The sequence below is a fragment of the Lagopus muta genome, chromosome 1 (genome assembly GCF_023343835.1).
Source record: "Lagopus muta isolate bLagMut1 chromosome 1, bLagMut1 primary, whole genome shotgun sequence".
Taxonomy (NCBI): domain Eukaryota; kingdom Metazoa; phylum Chordata; class Aves; order Galliformes; family Phasianidae; genus Lagopus; species Lagopus muta.
Genome location: NC_064433.1, coordinates 77,201,383 through 77,225,598, shown reverse-complemented (window position 1 = coordinate 77,225,598; position 24,216 = coordinate 77,201,383). Strand labels below are relative to the sequence as shown.

The 24,216-nt window shown below is 43.3% G+C and overlaps 1 protein-coding gene and 1 long non-coding RNA gene across 17 annotated transcripts in view; one reads left to right on the top strand and one right to left on the bottom strand.

Annotated features, from left to right (window-relative positions):
• ZNF384 (zinc finger protein 384) overlaps positions 1-19,688 on the top strand; it is a 25,404-nt gene extending 5,716 nt beyond the window's left edge. For 9 of the 16 annotated variants that reach the window (XM_048934540.1, XM_048934476.1, XM_048934495.1 and 6 more), the window contains 9 exons: positions 68-134; positions 287-527; positions 846-1,176; positions 5,804-5,881; positions 12,427-12,651; positions 13,300-13,482; positions 14,294-14,372; positions 15,217-15,375; positions 15,530-19,688. In XM_048934540.1, the coding sequence (XP_048790497.1) occupies positions 69-134; positions 287-527; positions 846-1,176; positions 5,804-5,881; positions 12,427-12,651; positions 13,300-13,482; positions 14,294-14,372; positions 15,217-15,375; positions 15,530-15,805 (1,638 nt within the window). In that variant the 5' untranslated portion in view covers position 68 and the 3' untranslated portion in view covers positions 15,806-19,688. Of the gene's footprint in view, positions 1-63; positions 135-286; positions 528-845; positions 1,177-5,803; positions 5,882-12,426; positions 12,652-13,299; positions 13,483-14,293; positions 14,373-15,216; positions 15,376-15,529 lie in introns of all 16 variants that reach the window. The other 7 variants (XM_048934587.1, XM_048934529.1, XM_048934550.1 and 4 more) reach the window with 4 other exon arrangements.
• Positions 17,286-24,216, bottom strand: LOC125688466 (uncharacterized). The gene is made up of 2 exons (XR_007374732.1): positions 24,121-24,216; positions 17,286-22,780 (listed from the first exon to the last, which is right to left on the bottom strand). It is a non-coding gene; the product is annotated as an uncharacterized LOC125688466 (long non-coding RNA).

Sequence of the window (24,216 nt, the reverse complement as noted above, 5' to 3'; positions counted from 1 at the left end):
TCTCTGTCTTCCTTTTTCTCCATTCCTCTTCCCTTCCCCCTTCCTGTTCCCCCCTGTGCCCAGCTAGGATGGAAGAATCTCATTTCAACTCCTCTCCGTACTTCTGGCCAGCAGTGCCCACGGTTTCGGGACAGGTAAGATTTTTGTCTTTCAACCCATTTTGCTGATGTTGCTTCACGTTAGAAGTTTGTGAATGATGCATGTTTCTGTTGCTTTTCTTGCTCAGCCAACTGCTGGAAGAGGCTGTACTGCAATATTCTAAAAGCTGTTCTTCCCACCTGTTTAGATTGACAACACCATGTTTATTAACAAGATGAAGGAGCAGCTATTGCCCACAGAGAAGGGCTGCAGCCTTGCTCCCCCCCACTATCCTGCCTTGCTGACAGTGCCCACCTCAGTGGCCCTTCCCACTGGCATTGCAATGGACTCTGACACCAAGCCGGAGCAGCTGACACCACACAGCCAAGCCCCTGTGACTCAGAACATCACCGTGGTGCCAGTGCAGTCTGCTGGGCTCATGACAGCAGGTAGGGAACTCTGCAACAGGAGGATGCCAGGATGTGTGTAGTGCAGGATTCTGGAGAATCCTCTTGGGACTATAGATTATCCTGAGCATTTTTGATGGTGTAGACTGCCTTGCCGCTAAGTGTTGTTTCACTGTGAATCTCTAGGAAGTCTATTCATCTAGCCTCTGTGCTGATGTTTGACTTCTAGCTGTGAAGACTGAGAATGTTTTGGAGATGTTAAGCTGCTCTTCTGTTTTAAATGTAGATGTATAAACCTTACTTCTGTGAGATGAGGAGATCATTAGAAGGGTAACGCTTGACCTGCATCTTTGTTTTCAGGTCCTGGTCTCGTGATAACTTCTCCATCAGGCTCCCTGGTGACTACAGCCTCCTCTGCACAAACCTTTCCCATCTCAGCTCCCATGATCGTCTCTGCACTACCCCCTGGCTCCCAGGCAGCCCTCCAGGTGGTGCCTGACCTGACCAAGAAGGGGACAACCACCCTCTCCGAAGGTGGGGGGGGGGGCGGGGGTGGGGGAGTTGCCCCCAAACCGCCTCGGGGCCGGAAGAAGAAACGATTGCAGGAATCGGGGCTGCCAGAGATGAGCGACCCCTTTGTGCTGTCAAACGAGGATGATGAGGACCAGCACAAGGATGGCAAGACATACAGGTGGGGAGCAGGCTTAAACCATGATTGTTACATTGCATGGGGTTGGGGGTATATTCAGCTCTTTGGAGGGTTACGTGGGGGTGGGAGAGATCTTTGCCTCTTCCTTGTAGAGTCCCTGAATAGTGAAACTCTTAGCTGCAGAGAGGGTTGAGTTTTCTTGATAATTCGGATTGTTTGCAAGCTGGTAGATTGACCCCAAACTAAGCATCTTCTTTGTAGTGAACGACCTCCGTTTTCTAAATATATGAATGTTAGCATTGCTCGGTTAGTTAATATTAGCTCCTTCACAGGCTGAGCCATATCCTTGATGCTGCAGTTGGGTGCTGTGGCTGGCATACTGCAGAGTGCAGTACTGTCTGGTGCACCTGGAGCACTTCTGGTGTGGTTGAGAGTCCTAGTGTACCTGAATGCCCCTGAATGAGGACTCCAATCTGTCCAGTATAAATTCTCCATAGTGGAGGAACACAGCTGGAAGTGAATTGTGGTGATAGCATCTGTTCCTGTGTGCCCTGCCCCATGTGCTGTCTTACTGTTTCAACATTCCCAACAAAACAGGAAAAAAGTTCTGTTCTGAATTAGATGTAAGGGTGTTACTGAGCCCAAAAGTTTCTCGATAGGAGGGGAGAGCGTTCTGAGCCTTGAGGTTGGGTTTCTGAGCTTGGAGGGATGTGGCTTAAGGAGCTTGCACAAGTGAGTGCTGGGAAAGGGAGAGAGGTTAACTAGGAGGAAGTACTTAAAGCAGAGGGTAATAAGGAGCGCAACATTTTTGAGAACGTGGCAGCTGGACAGAGCAGATGAGTGCTAGGGTGGGGATGTGATGGTCAGTGTTGGTTGGGAAGCAGGAGCCAGTATGGGTATTTAGCAATGTGTGTTTCTGAGGTTCTGAGGGCTGGTTAAGGTCAGTGAGTCAAAGCAGAGGTATATGATTCGTAGCTCATCTCACTTCCCTACTATGTGTCCATGAATCCTTCTCAGTTTCCCTTTTACCTCTTTTTTTTTTTTTTTTTTTTCTTTTTTGTACCAGTTTAGTTATGTTTCTGGAAGTAAGTCATGAGTATGAAGGCACCTCCACAGAATCTATGCATCCATCCCAGACTCTTGTTTCATTTTTAACTGCAGTGTTTTTAAAATGTTTACATTTTTAAATCGATACAGTCAAATGGCTGCAAAACTAGAGCTTGGAACAGTCCTTTTATTCCCTTACCCAATGTCCCAGTTTTTCCACTTTGAAAATACAATCAGCGTATGGTGAAGAGGGGTGGGAGTGTTAGGTAGCTTGCTATTTTTAAGTCCACCATTTATTTTGGGCCCTAGCCACAATTCCACACTACTCAAGCTGCTTACAGTCTGGGTTGCTAATTAGGTTGTTAGATATGTATTTACAGGGGACACAATTGGCAGTGAACGTTAGAATTAAAGCTGAACCAAAGCTTTAATTATAGCTCCTTGTTTACATGGAAGTTTGGAAAAAAAATGCCAATGCCCATGTGGAGTGACTCAGCAGAAACTTTATGAACGCCCATAGTCTCTGTAACTGATCATGAAAAAGACTTTGCAGAAAAAAAGAAACCCACACAAATAGGTTTATATGTAGGAAACATGTAACCAGGAATATTTCACGTCTTCACGTTTAGTCCGCCTCTGTCTCTTCTTCCAGTTCCCATTCAAAGACAAACTTCCTCTGAGCAGTATTAAAGTGCAAGATAGCCAAATTGAGATTTATTGAAGCCCACCAAGGGGTCTCTTCTTTGATGCTTCCACGTGCAAGTCTGGAACTAAGAAGAATTGTTAAACATAAAGGACAATGAGTGCTCTTGTAGCTGTGGGAAGATCTTTGTATATAACATCCATAGGTTAAAACTTGAGAGCTCGTGGGTTCCTTCACTGTTCTAGGTGATAATGATTTGGGTAGTTGCTGTTACTGTAGTGCGCAGACGTATCCTAGCTAGTTTAGGATTACATGGGAGGTTTTTCTGAACGTGATCCCATCTGGGCTGAAGGAGTTGCTTGTGGTGTACGTGCAGGCATTTGTGTGATTTCATTGACTCATCCTGATATGCTAAGGACAGTCTAGTCAGATGCCTGGAAGGAGTTGTACTATATTGATCAGTCTGACTACTTTTGTTGTTTTTTTCTTATCTTCATGAGCTCTTTTGTCATGGGTGTCTGAGCTGGTGGCTAATTTCCCTAATTCTTGACTCCTGGCATATTGTGAAGAAGGATCGAGGCCTTGAATGAGCAGTACCGCAGGCAGGCCTTGAAGGGATTGCGGCGCAAAGACGATACAAGTGTTGCAGATCAGCCCATTGAATGTAGCGATTCCTGCCCCAGCAAATAGCAGATGTTTTGCTGCCGTCTCTAGGAGTGAGTTAGACTGCTGTGGCATTGATGCAACAATCTTTTACCACTAGGTTTTTCTTGGTAAGAGAAGGCGTGAGGCTTTTACTGATGATGCTGTTGCTTGCAGATCTTGCATGTCTAGCCTAAGGATTAGTCTGGCAAGAGTCCTTGTTCTGCTTTGTGATATTAGAAGAGGCTTGTACCTGCAGGGGACGAGCATCTAAACCAGTTCTGTGAAGCATTTTCCATCATGAATAATGTCATTTCAGACTTGTCTGGATTCATTGTCAGTTCTTCATTAATATCTCCTGACATCATGGTAGAATTTACTTTTTTCTCCTGCGGAAAAAGAGATCAGCATCAAGAGTGTTTCTACTAAGATGCTGTCAGTGTGTGAAGCACATGATTTCTAATCAGAACTTTAAAAGGTACTGAGGAAGAAAGGGCATAGATCCTGGAGACAGTGGTATTTCTCAGCACTGTTTTGGTGTGTGTTCAAATGCACTTCTTAAAGCTTCTGGTGTGATGTGTAGACAAGGTGGTTGAAATGGTTCAGTCTCTGGTTCAGACCGTCAGTTTTCTCTGTCAAACAGTTCTCTGAATAGTTTGGTCTTGCATTTACTGGAGGAAGGAGCCTCTTTATCAGCACTAACACAATATATTAAGTTTTTTGTCTGGGATGGTTTTGTAGGCTCTGCTTTTGAGCAAAGGATACAAGTAGAAAAGTTGTAGGCATGAGAAGGACTGTGCTGTTACACTGTAGTCATAGAGCTTTCTGTTTCCTGCTTTCATTGGTAAGTTTCCTTACTTTCTCTGGGCTGGAGAGAGTTTTAGCTTGGGAGACAATAACCAGCTAAGAGACATGAGCTTCTGAAGTGTGTCTAGGGAGAAAAAATGTGCAGAAGCCTTAGAAGTCTTGGCAAGAAGCAGAGACAAGCTGTGAAAGGGGAAAAATCTGAATGATGGAAATAAGGGATGGAAGTAAGGGGAGCCAGTGGCTTGAATACAACAGGTGGTGGGCATGTCCTTTCTTTTTTGGCCCTACACTGAATTTAGTGTTGCTGTTTGACCTTCCCCTGTGGTGATGATTTTGTTGTTTTTTAATAGATTTGAAATCTGATGGTAATGGCTTTCATAAGCCGTGTCTGCCTGAAAATTTGGTCAAGTTGTAAATTTTGAAAATGATCGGTTAAGCATGCTCTGAGATGCTGTGTACTTTAGTAGTTGAAATACACAAAGATTATTGTATCATCTTTGTTGGTATTTGAGGTTTGCATGATTCCAGGCCCTGACCAGACTGTTTGTCTCCACAGAAGAACTAAATAGGCTCTGACCTCTCTGTGTTTATATGAGGCTGTACTATGTGTGTGCTCTCTATACTGTGATAAGCGTCTTCTAGATTAGTGCTGAAGAGCCAAGCTTGCTTTTCCTTCAGTCACGGCCCTCATTCTGCTTCAGAAGGGAATCTTTGTGCTCAGTGTTGGCAGGAGCCTTCCCCTCTTGCAGGTGCAATGGCAAGGTGAAAGAAGGCAGTGCTTGATTCAAACGTGGTGGAGACAAGAGTGAGATAGGGCTAGGGCTTGGAGCTGATTGAAGTCTGGAAGCTTGATAAGGCAGAGATGGGAATCTCTGAAAGGAAGGAGGAGAGAGGAAAGAGCCTCACAAACTAGAGGATGTGATGGAGAGCCTATTTGCAAGGTTATAGAAAAGCTAGGGAGGGTCAAGACTGAAACAGGAAGAAAGAGGCAGATCTGCGAGGAGCTGGAAAATGAAGGAGGTACCTCAGATTAACAGAACAGATAGGGAAAAGAGCATGGGATGTGGACAGACTAGTAGAAGTGTGAGGGAGAGGAGATAAATGTTAATGAACAGGGGAGAGTTACTGGCAACTGAGGATGAGGAGGCTGGGGCATATGGGAAAAGAGCCTGGGGCTGGGTCTTGGTGCAGGAGAGACGGGATGGCTACAGGCAAAGGAGAAATAGAGATTGAAGTATGGGGCAGGAAGTTTGACCACATTCCCTCCAAAGCCTAGAAATATTAAATCCAGCATTCCTAAATTTTGCCACGTTTCTGCTGTCAGCACTAGTTAGTATATAACCTCCTCTGGCAAAGAGCCTCACCCCCCTCCAATGCTAGAAAAAGACAACAAACTGCTATTAATATCATTTATTGTCCTAGCTGTGGTGGCAGAATCTGTGCAGAGGTTCTTAAGATTGCTGTTGACCAATGTGGGTGTCAGTGTGATGCCACATGTTGGAATTTCTGTTTGCTTTTTTTAACAAGTAGTTCCGTGAGCAGCGGAACTAATGAAGCCTGGTTTCCAGCGGCTCTCTCCTGTGTGGATTCTCTGATGTCTAATCAAGGGTGAGCTCACTAGCCTTTCCCTCAGCAGGGGGCTCCAAGAGGGTCTCTTATCTTTTGCAGCTGCATATTTTTGTGACGCTTGTTGTGATTTTAAAATTCTTACCCCTTTTTCGGATTTGGTTAAAATTGGCTTATACTGTCAAAGTTCTAAGGAGGACAGGTGCACATGTACTTCTTTATATACACACTGTTTGTAAGCTTTGCTTTGTATGAGTACCGTGTCAGAAGGTTAGAAATGGTAGTTAAGACTGACCATGTATCTCGGGATATAATAAGGAGAAAACCTGGATTATGGTAAGTTCTCTCCCTTCTATTATGGTGTTTTAACTACATGTTTGCATGTGCACGTGTGTTCTCATTGTAGTTCATCATAGTGCAAAGTAAAAAGAACAGGAAGTCACGAGTTTGAATTTTAGTGCATTTTACTTGCTTGTCAGTGTGTGCAAGGGAATGAGGGAGTCAGTAACTGTTTCAGCTGGAGAGAGAGGGCATCAAATCTCTTATGTCACACATCTGTCTGCGTGGTCACACCTTAATTTGACCCCATTGAGTCAATACACTTTTGTACCATCTTTGTTTATGTGTTTACAGTTATAGTGTACTTGATAGCCTGTCAGAGTCCAGAAAATTTACTTAGGACCAGTATAAAAATTGAAATGGCATGGGGTTGTGGAGTTGAGAAGGATAAGGATGATTTGGGGAAGGCAATTGACTGCTAATGTGAAGAACCTGTAGGCTGTTTGGTACGGTTTTAATAGTGTATCTTAAGTCGTGGTTCAGGCCGCACTGTGCAAACACAAGTTAGGTCACATCTGGTGTTCCCTAAACCATAATCCCTTGCCAAGTATCATTGAATAGTCCTCTGTTACATGGTGCATCCTTTTTAGCTTTGCACAAGTGTAGTATCTTACAGCTACAGTGCAGAAGTCTTATAGGGGCTGTGATTTAAATGTATGTACTGTCAAGTTCCTTTAAAGAAAATCAACGTTTGCAGGTATTGGGTTAGCCACTCAGAGTTAGTGGGTATATCTTACTAGTTGTTTTTTTTTCATTCCTGTCTTTTGTCACTTCCTACTGTTAGGAAGAAAGAAATGGATGCTGTGGGGACAGATGAGTGTGGAACGCTGATACTTCTGTGTGGCTCCAACAGAGGAGTGATTTTGCCTTCTGAGATTGGAATTGCACTCGCTTGACAAGTCTGATGCTGTATGCATCACAGTGGTTATGAAGAATGCTGACCACTTGCTTGTTAAGTATCTATCTGTGCAACATAATAAGGATGCAGTTCTGTTGAAGCGGTCGATAAAGCTGTACCAGAATATGTGGCTGCACTGCAGAGCCAAATTTTGTTGACACAGATGACCTTACTTCTGGTTCTAAATTTGTTAGTGTTTCTTATGGGGCTTTTTTTTTTTTTTTTAATTTAGCATTGGGTATTATCATGTTTGTAGGAAATACCTTATCGTATTTTATTGCTTCGCTAGTTGTTTATTCTAATGGTTACTGATTTCAGAAATCGATAGAGGTCTTAAGCCTGATGTCATTCAGTGGTTTCAGAGGTCAACAGAAAATCTTTTGACAGTTTACGGATAGAAGCAATTGCTGGTGGATAATTGTGGGTTTTGTTGTTGTTGTTGTTTTGAAGGCTAAGTTTTATGTGGCTGTTAAACTTGAGCTGCTCAAGCAAAATGTGGTTTTAGTACAGCCCAATGTAAGGCTTAGTTTCTTGGTTAATACAGCCTGGCTTCTCCAGCAGAGTTAGGGATTGAGACCTAGATGCTCAGGCACTATTTAAAACAATAATGTAGGCCTGGATAGAATTGGAGTCAGGAGCTGGACTCGAAGATCCTTCTGGTGGGTCCATTCCAACTCGGAACACTGAGTGGTTCTAGGAAGTGTCCTATTGGCTGCAGTTGAACATCTTTAATCTAAAGAATAAGTTATGTAAGTAATGGGGAAACAGTGTCCTGGAAAGCAGTGCAGAAGACTTCTAGAAATTAAATGACATCATGTGAGTTCCCAGGGTGAGGCTCTGACAGAAGATGGTAAATGCAATTGCTGAAAGAATAAATAACAAGGTATTTAAAGGAAGACAGGCAATTTGTGAAGCACACTGAAATGCTACAAAATTCTGGGTCTGACATTTTTTTCCTAAGATCATTTGGAAATATTGACAGAATGCAGGAATAACCTCTGAGGACTGGAGAAATGCTATATGATGAGAGCATTTAAAAATAGTCACTGCTTTGCCAGGACAATGGTGCATGTTTGTTTTCTGTAGTCTTACCATGATACCAAGCAAGGGAGGGTCTGTGGAAATAAGTCTACGAAGATCTCTGTGTAATTAGCAGACTTGATAGCATGCATGTCAATAGTGTAAATTGGCAAATGGATGCAGGAGTACAATTTTGCAAGCTTGCTTTGGCATTCATATACTTTTATTTAGGTCTTATACAAGTTTTCTAGCCTTGTATCTTAAATATTTTATCTCCTTCCCCTTGCCTCTTACAAAATATTAGTGAGGAAATGTTTAATTTGCTTTAAAATATGGGATAATTTGAAGGTTAAATCAGCATTTCTTATGCACTGTGCATCCATTATTATGCAATGATTGCATTAGTTACTTCATTAACTCTGCATTGCAAAGGCAGTAAATTTCTTTCCTTACTAAATATCTGTTGACTCAGGAAGCCTAAACTTAAACTAGTTTAACTTCTGACCTTTCTGATCTGTTGTTTTAAGTTATTATTATTTTTAACTTGTGATGGTGTATTTGAAGTCTAGCAGAAAGAGCAAGGGCTCAGTTAAATTTGAAGATGAATCTCAATAGGAAATTGAATTCTGAAAGTCATGTAAAAGCTTACAGTTTTCACAACTGTGATACCAATTAATTAATCACTTGATTGAAAAATGCTGTTAATTCATGGTAGGCAGATTTTACTATGAGATGATATTTCAGATGGTATTTTATCTCATAACAGCATCTGATGAATGAGGCGAAACATTCTATGAGAAGAAGCAAAAACATGGCACTGTGTGCCTCAGAGTTGTAGTCTAGCTCCTATAAGCGTAATTTTGTTTGTGACTCATCATGATGACTTTCATATGGGAGCAGAATTAGAATTATGTATCCAACTTTTACTGGCATTTCATGATTTTTTTTGAGGGTGTTAGTCTTACCATGCACGTATTCTTTTTATCTCACTTTATTTCTGTAGATTCCCTATAAAAAGAAAAGATCAGAAACATTGTAAGGTGTTACTTCTGTTCCCTAGTATACTGATGAATATAAAACTATTTATATGGAGAAATACACCTCTGCATTATTAAGAGTTTATTCTCTGAGGCTAAATTTGCAGAGCCATGACAAACAGTCATAGGAGATTTTGTTACACTCTCAATGGGAATACTGCATTCATTCCTGTTGCTTTCAGAATACAGTGTAGTAGTAGTAGTCCAGAAGCACAATGGGGAGAAAAGGTTAAAAATGCATATGAACAAAAAAGATGACTTATTTCATGTAGCGCCGTGTCCGTGCTTAGCAAACAGCACTCCCTACTTTTCCTCTTCCCAGCAAGGGGAATTTCAATGAAATAGAATACTGAAACACTGCAATTGTCAGGTGCGATGTCCTCATTAGCCGTATGGATTTAAACATTTTTTTGAATCCATATTTCCCCACCAGAGGACTGACTGCATCCTCCCCTTTAATATTAGATGTAGTCTGAGGCAAAATGCAAAGCTGTTAATTAAATAGATCGCTTGTTCCCATGAAAATGCCTGCGACCGCATAATGCAGAACTCTAAAATGCAGCTGTCTGCTCTATTCCAGGGCCTTTTCAACTCGTAAGGCTGATGAATTTGTTAATGCTACATAACATTCTTGCCCTCTCTCAGCTGATGCTAGTTGGATTATTGGAAAATGAGTCCATATATATGAAATATATTTTCATATTGTTTTAAAAACAATTTGGAGACCTCTGCAACTGCTAAATGCAGACAAGTGAGGTTGGTTGTTGTTGTTGTTTTATCTTTTGAGGTTTGGAGGGTTTTTTGTTTGTTTTGTATGTGGGTGTGGGGTCTCTTGGTTTTGCTGTTTTTCCTCGCATTGAGATTTATCTTCCATTCTTATGCAGGTTCCAGGGAGATTTTTGTCAGAATGGAGAAGAACATTGTTTCTCTGCATCAAAGTTTATTCTAGGGAATTTCTGACCTGAAGGCAGATACCTGACAAAGCAAAGAAGTAACGAAATTGCTGCGCAGATGTTTTGGACAATAAACTAGATGGCTTTATTGTCATTAGATACTTAATGGGTGGGAGTGCTTAGACATAGTAAAGTTCATTAGTTTTTTTCAAAAAAGAATGGGATGTTTAAAATATATGGTCATATACAGCAGAGAAGATAACAGTTCCCAGGACTGCATGTACAGTAGAGCTACATGTCTAGAAAAGTAGTACACTTGGACAGGTAGCTGAATTCTAAAACCAGTCATTGTAGGAGCCAAGTGATTGAGAACATAATGCAGCCTCTGAATGTTGTTCCAAAGATGTATTATTCTCATGGTTGAAATGATCCTGTTTCTTGTTATGGGGGTTATGGCTTAATTCCTTGCATTAGCAGGGCACTGGACTTGGAGATACTTTTCAGTTCAGTGTTCACTTTAAAGTTCCTTTTAGCATTGCTACTTTCAGGAATACAATTCTCATTCTCTAAATATGACTAAAATTGTGGAGTGCCTATGCTGTCTTCAAGTGTAGCTTTAAATTTTTCATAAAGTCTAGAGCAAACTGGACAAGTGTTTAGAGAGAGAGAGGGTTTGTAAACCAAAACCTGCTTTTTCTAAAAGGTGATCTTGATGTTCTTTCTTGCTCCTTGCATCTCAAATAGTCCTAGGGATAAACAGATTGCTTCTATTTGTTGATGCTAGAAAGGATGGTTGTGTGTATGTGAGGGAGGAATTACAGGTTAAACACATTCTTTTATGTGGTGTTTTCAGTTGTGCAGTTAGAAGGACGTAAGAGAAAGATGAAGGCAAAAAATGTGGAAACAACTGTTAGAGATGATAAGGAATTCAAAGGAACGGTGATATATAAGAAAAATGGCATATGTGTGGTAGAGTTCTCGCTGGGGAGGCATGGCTTCCAGTTAAATGGCTCAAAATCAAGCTGTGGCTTGGAAGGGCCTGTGGAAGTGAAGGTAGGTTCTGGATAAATATTGCCTACATTACGTGTGCTAATTAGACCACATGCTTCATAAAGGCTTCTGGCTCCAAAATAAATAGCCATTGTAGTAAATGTAATGAAGTATTCTCCTAGGAGGAAGAGAAACACTTGAATGTAGGAAGGAGCAGGATAAGCTCTCTGTTGTTTGTAATAACTGCAGAGACTTTCACTGAGCAATTTCTCAAATGCTTGTAAAACTTAAGGAAATTCCCAGGCACAAAACATAATTAACACAGCACAACAGGTTGAACAGAGGTCTTGTAGGTGGAATTTTTCCCTCGGGTGTGACCCTGGAAGTTCCAAGTGCAGGTTCCATTTTGTCTTGTTTAATTGAGAAGTCTGCAAGTGGAAAAACTTTTAGTTCAGAGAAACCTTAAGTCTGCCACTTGTTGGCGTGCACTTCTGTGGGAAGATGATAACCTTCAGTAACTTGGATGTAGTCTCTAGCTCTCTGTCACTTTATTAACCACAATTACCACCTTTAATTTTATAAAAGTACAATCTTCTCTTAACCTGGTGTTATGGTGGAGGCATGTTTTTTAACATCAGCATCCATTGGAGATAGTTGCCCACTGCTTCTCCCTGTTCAAAGAGTCTGTGTTATCAAACATGCTTCTGATCATTGTGGGAACAGATGGGTCCAAACTCCCAGACAAAACATTTCAAAACATCACTGAGATAGAAACGGTGAAAGCCAATTAGACCAGTGAAATATCTGATCTGGTATGCAGAACATCTTTTGAGACTCACTAGGAAGGCAGCACTGTTGTTACTTCCAGCATTGTCTTCGTAAACATGTCTTCTCCAAAAATGGGAGCAGAATTAAATGGTTTTGTCATAACTGCTTTTGCAGACTTTGCAGTACATGGAATTAACTTTTATAATGAGGATGAACGTTAACCTGGGATTTTCAGGTTTTCCAACTTTTTTGGCTGAAATAAATAATAGATGAACAAAATGTTTTTTGTCTGGGAGTTGTTGTTCCTGTCCCCTTCAGATGGCTGTAGAAAAACTTCCAAAGTGCTGCCCTGTCTTCCTTGTAAGCACAATAAATTAATCTCTTTGATTCTCCCAAGACCTTCACTTGTATGGCTGCGAAGTATAGTTTGGTCTCTTCTGCCAGTTCCTAGCTTAAGATTGTTCCTCTGGGACTGGAGCACTTGCAGCTGAGCACAATGTCCCAGGTGAAACCTCCCCAGAACCTCATAGTAAGAAAATATCCCATATTCACTCAGTGTGGATGAGCCCTTCCAGTTAGAGTTGATAGATATTGGGGCTTGCCCCCATATGACACTGTCTCTTCCCCTCACCCCGGTCCCAGGTGCCGGATGTGTTCGCTGACCTTCTACTCCAAGTCGGAGATGCAGATCCACTCCAAGTCCCATACGGAGACAAAGCCACACAAGTGTCCTCACTGCTCCAAGAGCTTCGCCAACAGCTCCTACCTGGCCCAGCACATTCGCATCCACTCAGGGGCCAAGCCCTACACATGCAGCTACTGCCAGAAGGCCTTCCGCCAGCTCTCCCACCTGCAGCAGCACACACGGTAAGGGCCAGAGGAGGCTGGGGGCCTTCAGCACTGCATGTTGCTGTCATCCCAGCATGCTGTGAGTGGGCACCCTCCGTGGGTGACTGCTCGGGGAGACCTTGCTGATTTCTGTGGGCTGGTCACGTCTCAGACACAACCAACCAGCAGTCGTGGTATCTGACACGTTAAGACCTGTTGCTTGCTGTGAGGGGCTGGGTGTGTGCAGAGGTTAATGTTACTTTGAGGGGTGTCTGCAATGGAACAACGTCATCTGACAAAAGGTAGGGCTGGTTTTGCCAGCACTAGAGTAAAGGACACATAGAAGATCTGTTCCCTGTCACCCCAGCGTAGTTCTGCCAAACAACTCAGTCCACGCTTGCAGCCCCCTGTTATTTCAGCCATAGGCTTTCCACACACAGCTCTGCCAATGCCCCTCAGTCCAAACTCTATAGTTTCTCTCTCTGGATCCTCCCCCGGTGCGGACAGACCACAGGCTCTTGAATCCAAGGGGAGCACGGTTTGAGGCTGAGTGAGCTCATGCCATATTGGAGTTCCTCTGTGTAGCAGATAGTGGTGCTGTCCCACCCCCTTTGTGCCCTCATTCCGTCAGCACTAGCCAGATGGCGGTCGTGTCCAACTGCTGCTGCTCCTCCTCCTCTTCGGCAGGATCCACTCCAAGCTCCACACGGCGATTGTCAAGCCGCACAAGTGTCCTCACTGCTCCAAGAGCTTCGCCAACACATCCTACCTGGCCCAGCACCTCCGCATCCACTCGGGGGCCAAGCCCTACACCTGCCGCTACTGCCAGAAGGCCTTCCGCCAGCTCTCCCACCTGCAGCAGCACACACGGTAAGGGCCAGAGGAGGCTGGGGGCCTGGCCCTGGCCCCCCCGCGCTGCCGGCATGCACCTGTGGAGCACACGCGCGCCAAGCATGCGGGGGGCGGGCGGGGGACGCGACCGGCTGCACACACAGGAGGAGGTGGCCCAGCAGAGTGGACGGAATGGACACTGCGCAGGAGACGCTGACCACGGCAGGGCAGAAGCGGGCATGTGCTATCCCTGGGGATCCTTGGTCTGGCACCGCGGGGGGTACAGAGAGAGAGAGCAATAGAGTGAGAGGCATTGGCCATAGGGGATCCCAGCCCGGTTCTTCGGGGGTTGGACTGAGTGTGTGGAAGCTTGTCCTGGCATTGCAGGGGGACAGGGGCATGAACACATTTCCCTGATAACATAAGGGGAGAACTTTTGGAGTGTGTATCCTGAGAAGGAGCAGAGCTACTTTCTTGATACTGTGGAAGCAGGAGAATGGATTCCTCTTGGTTCTCCTGAGCTTGAGGCAGGGAGCCTGGGCCCCCAGACTCCTAACCACCCATTTTTAGGTGGCTCACGTGCCAAGCCAGCCACCCATTCATAAAGTCTTACTCCTCAGTCCTAGTGACATTCTGAACTCGGCTTGTCTGCATGTACTTTCTAACTTCTAGCTGGACACAAGAGCTGGGTAGAGCTCTCTTTGTCCAGATAGAACAGCAGCTGGAGGCAGCATCATCCGTACCCTTGCTCTCCTGAGTGGCTGTGAGATTTGATCATAGCATCAGGCCCTGGCAGTCCACCTTGCCTGTCTGTTCACTGCTTCCCATTTGTGCTCTTCCTCCTTGACAGTATCCACACTGGGGACCGACCCTACAAATGCGCTCACCCTGGTTGTGAAAAGGCTTTCACGCAGCTTTCCAACCTGCAGGTAAGAGGCTGGGCATGCCCTGCTCAGTAGTGTGGGTGGCAAATACAGCTGTCAAGCGGGAGGAGGTGGAGAAATTGGGGTAGCTGGGAGGAGAGTGAAAGAGTACAGAAATACTATTGAAGTGCTGAGTAGGGAAGAGATTCATGGCTTTTGTGGCACTAGTGACCCAAATAAGTCCCAAAAACAGTTGCATCCTGTAAAATTATGAGCTTGACTAGAATGTGGCGAGACCTTAGTAACATTCTTCCCATCTGTTCCGCAGTTTTCTAACATAGCTGGGGCAATAAATTTTCTAAATGTTATGAGTGGAATAAAATTTCACTATCTGATATTTTTGTTGTTGTTTGTTTTACAATGGAATTAGTGTAAGACTAGAGATTTAGGGAAGCAAAAGTAATATGTCCTGTTGCAGTATTGAGGAGGAAGGGAAGAGTGAAAAATGCCAAATAGCAAAATGTCAGTGATCAGTTAAGGAAGATCTTGCTTTGACAGTTGATAGACATGGGGAATCAGTGTGAAGAGAGGCAGGAGAGAAGAAAGGCAGGAAAAGATTGAAAGAATTGCATTGAGACTGAGAAGATGGATGCTGCGGAGAGTTAGGAGACTGCTTTCAAATGTGTAGAAGGGCTGATAAAGAATTTGTGGGAAAGACACAGTGGGCTGGAGTGGAAAGTACCATGTTCTGTGCTAGGAGCTGGGTGTACCTAGCTCAGCATAGTGGGTCCTGGGGGACTTGGAGCCTGGTTGGAAGGGAGTGTTAGAGGTAAAGCAATCTCCAGTGTTAATATTCACCTCTTTCTCTGCACTTGCTTTCTCTTTCCTCTGCCCTGCTGCCATTCCCCAGTCCCACAGACGGCAGCACAACAAAGACAAACCTTTCAAGTGCCACAACTGCCACCGTGCATACACAGATGCTGCCTCGCTGGAGGTACACCTGGCTACACACACGGTGAAACATGCCAAGGTCTATACCTGCTCCATCTGCAGCCGGGCCTACACCTCGGTGAGTGTTGGCTCCTTGAGAGCTATCAGAAGTGGGAACACTTCCCCAGGGAGTAGGTTCTGTGGAAGCAGCACCATGAGTTGTCGTATCCCTCCCTGTTCCTTTTTTTTCTTCTGAGTCATCCCCACCTGTCATGCCGTTCTTCCCATTGCAGGAGACGTACCTGATGAAGCACATGCGGAAACACAACATCCCTGATCCACAGCAGCAGGTGGTTCAGGCCCAAGCCCAGGCCTCTCAGCAGCAGCAGCACTTCCAGCCACAGGGAGGTGGGGCAGCAGGGGGCCCTTCTGGAGACACTAACCAACCCAATCCTCCCCCTCAGTGCTCCTTTGACCTGACTCCTTACAAGACTTCAGAGCATCATAAGGACATCTGCCTCACTGTCAGCACCAGCGCCATCCAAGTGGAGCACCTCTCCAGCTCCTAGAGAGACCTCAAGCCAGGGAGCAGAAAGCCTCTTGTGCATAGCCTGCGCCCAGGGGCACCGCTTGTGTGGTGGCCCTCCTCGTGCAACAGTCTCCGGCCTCTCCTCCTGCAACAGCCTCTTCTGGCTGTGTAACCCTGTTCATGGCAGCCCCTTGAATAACAGCCTTTATCAAGGGGGTGCTCCTTCTGTGCAACAACCTGCCTGGTAGGAGGATGCTTCCTTGTGCAAGAGCTCCTTTCCTGTGCTGGGATCACTTCCTCATGCAAGAGCCCCTCCTTTAAAACCCAAAGAAAGGCCTCTGTTTTGCCTTCTCTCACTGTAGGATGCGTATGAAGGGGTGGGGAGGTGTTGAGACATGCGTGGTGAATGGAATGGAGTCCTAGTATGTACAGGGGCTTGGACATGCTTTCAGTGGGCCACAGAAGAATGTGGCAGGGTTCACAACTGGATGGTTTATTTTTATTTTTTTTTGAGGATTTCCTTGAGTGTCTAAGAGGGAAATATCCATTCCTGTTCCTCCTGCTTGTGAAAGGGAGGAGGGGTCGATTGTTCTGCCCCCAGGACTGGATGGGAGAAACCTCCCCAGTGGAAAGTGAGACCAGTGTGGGGGAGAGATGAGGCATGTTCTCTGGGCTGGACAGGTGCCTGCACTGCCTGGGGGCTATGGAGTATTGCACTCTTTCTTCTCCCCTAGTGGAGAGCAATAGAGAGGAGTCTGTTGGAACTGGCTGCTGCCTCTCCCAGCTATCTGAGCAGCGTAATGGCCAAGGCCCCATAGGAATGTGGGTTCCTGCTCGTTGCTCTTCCTGCCCGTTGTGGATGATGTCCTAGCAGCTTGTACTTCTCTCCCTCCTGCTTCCCCCACCTCCTCAGAAAAGCCTGCAGGCATCAACAACAAACCAAAAAGCAATGGAGGGGAGGGTGAGAGACTGCCAAAATAATCATCGCCCTTCTCTCTACTCCCTTTCTCGCAAGGTGGAACAACAGCAGTTCTGACTCACACCCCCCTGTCCTGCCCCGTTTCCTAAAGGGAAGGAGGAGGAGGAGTAGACCAGTCTTTCAAGGAGCCGGCGGGTGATAGGGAAAGGCTAGCTTCTCTGCTCAGCTCCCACCAGAGTGCTCTCTCAGGCTCCTCTTGCCAAGACGGGCTGGACTCACATGGCAGTGGTGGCCTCTTCTGGACCCTGATCATGGGAGAGAATCCCCAAAAGGTGGACAGTGGAGAGAAAGGGATGAAGATCCCCACAGAGAGACCAATCTAAAGAGAACGGGGAGCCAACAAGAATAAACTGAAGGCCCCGTGAATTTATATATATATACATATATATATATATAAATATCTATTCCCCACCCCTGGCCCGCTCTGTCCTTGCTGTAACTGTTTCTATCTCTGTGTTTATAAAACGCATTATCCTGGCAAATTTTTATTTTCAATCTTCGTTTGTTTTTCCCTCTCTCTTTGTCTTCTCTTCTCCTTCCCTTTTGGTTTGTTTGTTTGTTTTAATTTTTTTTTTTTTTTTTTGGTCCACATGACTATGGTCTTGTGTATCACTTCTTAGTTCCTTTGGATCGTGGAGGCTGACTCAAATGAAAAGGCAAGGGAAAAAAGCATGTGTTGGGATTTTAAAATACCCACTCAAAGCCTATAGTTTCAGATTTCTGTACGAACAAACAAAAGGAGCTTTTCTTTTTTTTTTTTAATCACCTTGTGTAGAAATAAACTGGTGTAAAAGGCTCCTCAGAGGTGCTACTGCAGGCACCCTGCCCCTGTGCCGTGTGTTCCTTCCCCACGCACCAGACTGCAGCACGAGCATCTTGCTGCTGCAAGCACCGAGCACCGTAATGCATCCCTGTCTTCAGGCAGCCTTGTGGTTTGCGTAGTGAAAGTTGGAGCTCTGCACCTGGGTAGTCTGTGGCAGAGAGTTGCTTCTCTGTGTTTAGTCAGCAGGCTTGGCTGCAAGTGGCTGAAGTTTTTTGTAGGTTCACAGATGAGGCTAGAAGAGAATACCTGACTCCTACATTTTACAGGTGACATTTCAAGCTATTTATTCTGCACTGAGCCTCGATAGCTAAGGTGTATTGTAAGTGCACGTTCACAGAATGTATTGGCTTGATTTTGAGGCACAGGGATACAGCAAATCCCTTCCATTGGTAACCCGCTGCAAGGGCTTTGTGTTCTTGCTCTCTAAATATCTAAGTCTGGTTTCTCTTGGATTTGGTTGCCTTTGGCTTCCAGTTCAGATCCATCCTACTGATTTAGAGAACCTTCGAGCTTCCTCCTCTGACCTGGTATTTAAAACACTAGCATCTCTCAAAATCTACTTTTTACAATCTAAGTAGAGGGAACTCCTTCAGTCTTCCACTATAAAGGATTTCCTCCTGCCTGTGAATTATTGTCTTTTATTTTCACATCATGTCAATTTTTTCTGAATCCTGTAAAAACATTCATTTCTGAATTAAGTGTTCAATCTCCAGTGCCATGCACAAGGTTGCCCTTCCCTTTGCCTTAAGTCTGCAGAGGATTGCATTTTCTCTTTTCTCCAGCATTATACAGGAGCTCATGTTAGCTGCTTATCTGGTGCAATTCTAAATCATCAGAAATCTCAGCTTCCTATGGTAATCTTTTCCCCTTTCTATATAGTCAGAGTTCTTATTTCCTGTTTGTTTAATGTGAGACGGTCTCAAAGTCCATTTTGTTTGACCTGGCTTATAGTGGTCCAGGTCACAAGCCACTTTTGCCAGTTTTTGTCACCCACAAACTGTATCAGTTGTTACTTTTTAACTTTCAGATCCATCTGACCTACACTAACTTGAAAAGCATCATTCAGTGCAACTTTTTATTAGCTTCTTTTTGAGACTTGCAGGCTAGAAGGCATTTCTTAATCCTCTTAGTATGTGATTATGTACAGTAAATCTTTTTGACTTATGGTGCTAGGTCAATGCCTTATGAAAATTTAAGTATGTTGCACCTATGCAGTCCCCTTTGTTAAACCAAACGTATAATGATGTCATCAATGAATGAATCCAGGGTTTCATTTTTTTTTTCCCCTCTACAAAACCTGTATTTCGTAAATCTTTGGGTTATAGGATTCATTCTTCACTCATTCATTCATTCTTCATCTTAACGGGTTTTCCATTATTTTGCCTCAGACTGATTTTGATGCTGAGTCCTTTCATTTGCATTTTGGGAATACTGTCGTGAATGTCTTACAGTATTTCTCTAATATCCCACATTTAATTAAAATTGGAACTGCTGGGCTAGAGAGCTTGCTAGTCCACTCTTCTAGGACTGTTTCTTTACTGACTTAAAAATATATGTCCCCAATAGATGTTGTCTGATTTCTTGCTTTGATACTACGGTACTGAAGAGAAGTTGCTATTTTCATACTCCTGCCACGTTCTGTTTCTGACTATGGGATTAGAAGTATTTGCTGACTGATTTTCTTTATTCTCTAGCAGTTTAATCATTTTTACTTAGCATGGATATTAGCAGTATTTATTTGTCTGCTTTTTATTAAAACAACAACAACAACAACAACCAAAACCAACAAAAACACATGAAACAAAAACAAATGAAAGCTCCAAAATTCCTTTCCTTTTATCGGTGGTTTTGCTTGCCACAAATTTTTCCTTACTAGTTTTTGAGGGTTTTTTTTTTCTCTATCTAATAATATTTGTTTTATCTCATTTGTCTGGCCTTCCCCTTTTCCATGTGTTGTATTTTGGCCTTTTGTCTTTTTTTTCCCCCCTTGTTTCAGTTGTTTTTTCTTGCTCACAGACTTTCTCACTGAACCCAGAACAAGCTTTTCCTGAAAGCTTTGTGGAATTGGGATGTTTTTGGCCATACAATCATATTTTAATTAAAGAATAGTTTTCATTCACATTTTCCTGCCTTACATTTTTTTTTTTCTTCCAGACAACTCAGTTCACAAGTTTGCTCACCTTGGAATTTGCTTTGTGAAGCACAGACTATGCATAGGTTTATTACTGCCTGTAGCTCTCCTCCACAGGCCCATGTTCAATACGAACATATAAAACTGCCAGTTTGCACTCACATTGCCATGTCTTGTATGCATCGTGTTGAACTCTGAGAAATCGACTTGTTTTGGGTGCAGCGTCCAGTTTTAAGGAAATTAATTTTGAAAATGGGAAGGATATTTGGCTGACTGCTTGAATACCTTGGGGAATGTCTTGCAAGTTAAAACATTTCTTGCAGTGTTGTGAGGTTTGTTGTTGTTTTGTTTGTTTTGTGTTAAAGGTGCTTGAGATCACCTTCCCTTGTTTGGTGCATTGTTTTCTTATGTCTTCTATCCTTCCTTCTTGGAATCTATTACCAAGCACAGGGATGTCTGTGTATTTAAGGCTGTACAATTCTTTTGTTACTGGTAATTTCAAAGGTACTGCTTATGTTTGTGCAGTTTGCTGCTGTTTCTGTAACTTACTATCACACAGGAGGAAACTGGCTTTTATTAAGGTGCTTTCCCATTGAGTTTCAGAAGTGCCACTTTATTCCTGGACTTTTTTTTCCCCCCCAATCAGTTGAATTTCTTATTTCTGTTTACACCAGCAACAGGAATCTGGGTAGAAACAATGAAAAATACTTCATTCTCATTGTCACCTAGTTGAGTTTTTATCAGGTCTTTCTCTTTGAATTTCTGAGGCTGCTTAACACATTCAGAGTGCCTCAGGGTAACCGAAACAGTATAGTAGCTACATGCAGGATGCAAAGCATAACATCCATACACAGTTATCCACTATGGAGAAGCCTCAAGTTTCAGAGTGTGGCTTTGTCAGATTTGTATTCTCAAGCTGACAGCAGTTCAAATATTTAACTTCCACTTGCAGGAATGGGATATTCTCCAGCAAGATCCTGTGGTCCTTCCTCTTCAGCTTCCTGAAATCTTTAACTCCGCATTTTCTTCTTAATGCCAATCCATTTGTTCCCCTATGTGTATACCGAAGAAGACTTGGTATTGATTCTGGAGTTGTGTGTTAGTTTGCATCTTGAGTCTTCGCTGGAATGTGGCAGCACTCCTTGTCCTTTCCTGAATCGGTTGTCACTTCTTAGCTGGATTCTGCAAATTCTCATTGCTTTAAAAGGAAACATCATGTAGGCTGGAAATCATTTAGAAAAGTCACCCACAACATGGTAATGGAATCTCAGCCATGACTAATGATAGCATTGCTGGTCTATAATTCAGTTAAATCTTCAAGAAAGATTTTAAACTTGCACAATTTAAAGCCCTATGGTTGATCAACCATGTCGCTTATTTTGCTGGTTTTCACTGCCATTGAAGCTGCCATTCTCTTCTTTTTTTATTTTCTTTTCCTTCTCATAAGGTCTTATTACACCTTTCTTCAGTACATTAAAGTCTTCTGCTATCAAAAATCTTTTCTAATGAGTTACATGCCCGTGATCGAGCTGCTGTATTCATCTTTCCAAACAACTGAATTTAATTGAGCTGGTGTAGGTGTCTCCCAGTAAGGCTTGGCTCCCTCCTGTAGCACTTAGCTATTGCCTTTCTTTTCCTTTACAAAAGGACCAGGCTGTGTTGTACTTAGATGCAAGTCTTGCTATATTAATCCTGGACCATCTTGAAGTACCAAACTTACATTGCCACAAAAGAACATGCAATTCTTCTAATGAGATCTTTTTCATTCAATTAAATCAAATACTATTATGTTTCCTTTCTTAGCTGAGTGTAACCCAAATAGATTACGCTTTGATTTTGCCAAGTCAGCATTAGGTCAACTGGCTTCTAAGCTACCGAGATGATCCCTCTTATTTTTCAAATACTTTTAAAATGAAAGTATTTACTGGCTTTCTGGAACACACTCAAACTCCAAAGTTGTTTTGAAAGGAAAGGCCATTGTTTCCATTTGCTTGCCAGATGATTCTTTCAAAATTCTTGATTGTGAGTTTATAGCTATGCAAATTCTAGGATGTTTTATGGGTGGAACTAAACGTCTTCATAGCTATCATTGGCAATAGGTAATAATTCATTACTTCATAGATTTGTCTACATCATCCAATTTTCTTCATAATATAGAATATAACTAGGAGATTCTGCTTGTCTTCTATATTTTTATCAATTATTTTATCATCTTTATATCAACAAAAGGATATATATCTTGTCTAGGATTTTGCAGGTAATGTACCCAAAAGCTGCCCAGGTTTACTAGTACAGTTCTGAACATAGAATGAAATTTTTTTGTACATTTCGCTAACTACATGATAGGTACCTGTCCAATCGTCATTTCAGGTACAACAGATTAAATTTGTGTGCATGGTTTCTTGTTTCTGTATAGTAGAACACCAAAGTACTCAACAGATGTAGTGACTTGGTCCAACAAACATTTCGATTTCATGTAGTGTCTATGTAATGAATGGAAAAAAAAAAAAAAACTGCAAGAAATCATGACACCAAAGAACTAGAGTCTATGCCTAGTTTTGCTGCTGAATTAGGATATGTTTTTGGATTGTGGATGCAGCTATAGTTTGGGGCATTTGGCATCGTCTTTCATATGCAAGGCTGATTAACCACGCGTGGGGAAAGTGCTCCAGATCAACTGATGTTTGTGAGAATGGAGTGAGAGGGGGGGTGGGGGTGGGGAACTAGTCTTTCCTGCAGAGGAAATACAGAGCAGGGACCTCCAAGAAGAGTTGAATGTGTACCTGTATGGCAAAAAAAGGGAACTAAGTGAGAGACTTTGAAATTGTAGGCTACCTGCTGGGTGTGCATAATGATCGCTCTCAAGTACTGACCTTCACCTTGTGGTCCGTGGACAACATTTAAGAGGTCTGTAAGGTAACTGAAAAACCAGAGGCTTACATTTTAGGCAGGTGTTTACATTTCCAAGGGAAAATATGCAGGCATCTGTAGATCAATAAAGGCTGAGAACCACTAGTCTTCAGTAGGCTGTTTAGCTTCCCTCTGTGAGCTGTGCAGGCCTTCTGTGGGGTACAGTCAGATCCTGCGTGAAATTACATCACCATGTTAGCAACAGGGTGTAATTGAAATGGTGAACTCTGGTGAGGAGAATGGTAACTCAACTATCAATATGCGAGGCTGGGTGGGGGATAGCAGTGGATGATATTGTGCCTTGAACCTACTCAACCTATCTTCCTTTAAAATTACCTGTGTCAGACATAGGATGGCTTAGGTTGGAAGAGATCTCAAAGATCACTGAACTCTAACCCACCTGCTGCTTGCCACCCACCAGCTCAGGCTGCCCAGGGTCCCATCCGACCAGTCCTCAAACAGCTCCAGGGATGGGGCATCCACAGCTTTGCTGGGCAGCCTGTGCCAGTGCCTCACCACCCTCTGAGTAAAGAATTTCTTCCTAACATCTAATTTTCTCTTATTTCACTTTAAAGCCACTCCCCCTTGTCCTATTGCTATTAGACCATCAGAGAATTGCTGTCCTTCCTGTTCATAAGCTCCTGCTGAGTACTGGAAGGCTGCAATGAGGTGTCCCTGGAGCATTCTCATCTCCAAACAAAACAAGTCTAACTCCCTCAACCTTTCTTCATAGGAGGAGAGTCTGAGCATATTCGTGGCCTCCTTGGGACCTGCTCCAACAGCTCTACATCTTTCTTGTGCTGAGGGCCTCATGGATGCAGTACTCCAGATGGGTTTCACAAGGCAGAACAATCACCTTCCTCGTGAGGAATAGCCAGGATGTATGTGATGGATGCTTGAAAATGTAACAGAAAAGCAGAAAGAGATTCCAGATAACTCTCTGCCTCTGTTCCTGGACAGAGAACCAGTTCCAGTGTGGCACTGGACACCTGTCCTGGCATGTCTCAGGATGTCAGAACCTTGAGGAAGCCTTACTGTGAGGTTTATTAGCTCATACCTCATCCAACACTGCTACACTGGTACTTTAACTCATAGAAGTGTTTATGCTAAAACATATCACACCTCAGCAGTAACAACAGTAGTAACCTCACTGCAGATCAGGATTCTTCTGGAAACCTGAGAGATGTACTTCTCCATTAACCTTGAGTTTTTAAAGAAAGCATAAACAGGAAGAAAGCAAACTTCTCAATTCACGAACTAGTTTTTTGTTGGAAGAGTTTTTACTTCTACTGGTCATGATGCCACATGAGTATACAAAATTCCCTCTCCTTTTTGTTTTTCAATTTTACAGCAGTAGTTAATGAGGTTAAAGATTCGTTTGTGCACTTTGCTAAGGTTTATCATTTATATTTTTGGAAAAGGTATACTGTTCTGTCTTTCATATCAGCAGTGACAGGAAAGCCAGACGGTGTTTTTCTTTCTACCTCAGTGGAATAGTGTTTTGACACATACACAGCCTTGGCTTGGAGAGTAAGCTGGGATTCCCGAGTAGTCTCTTGACCAAACTGGTAATAGTGAAGAACACCTCTTCCTTAAAATCAGCTCCAT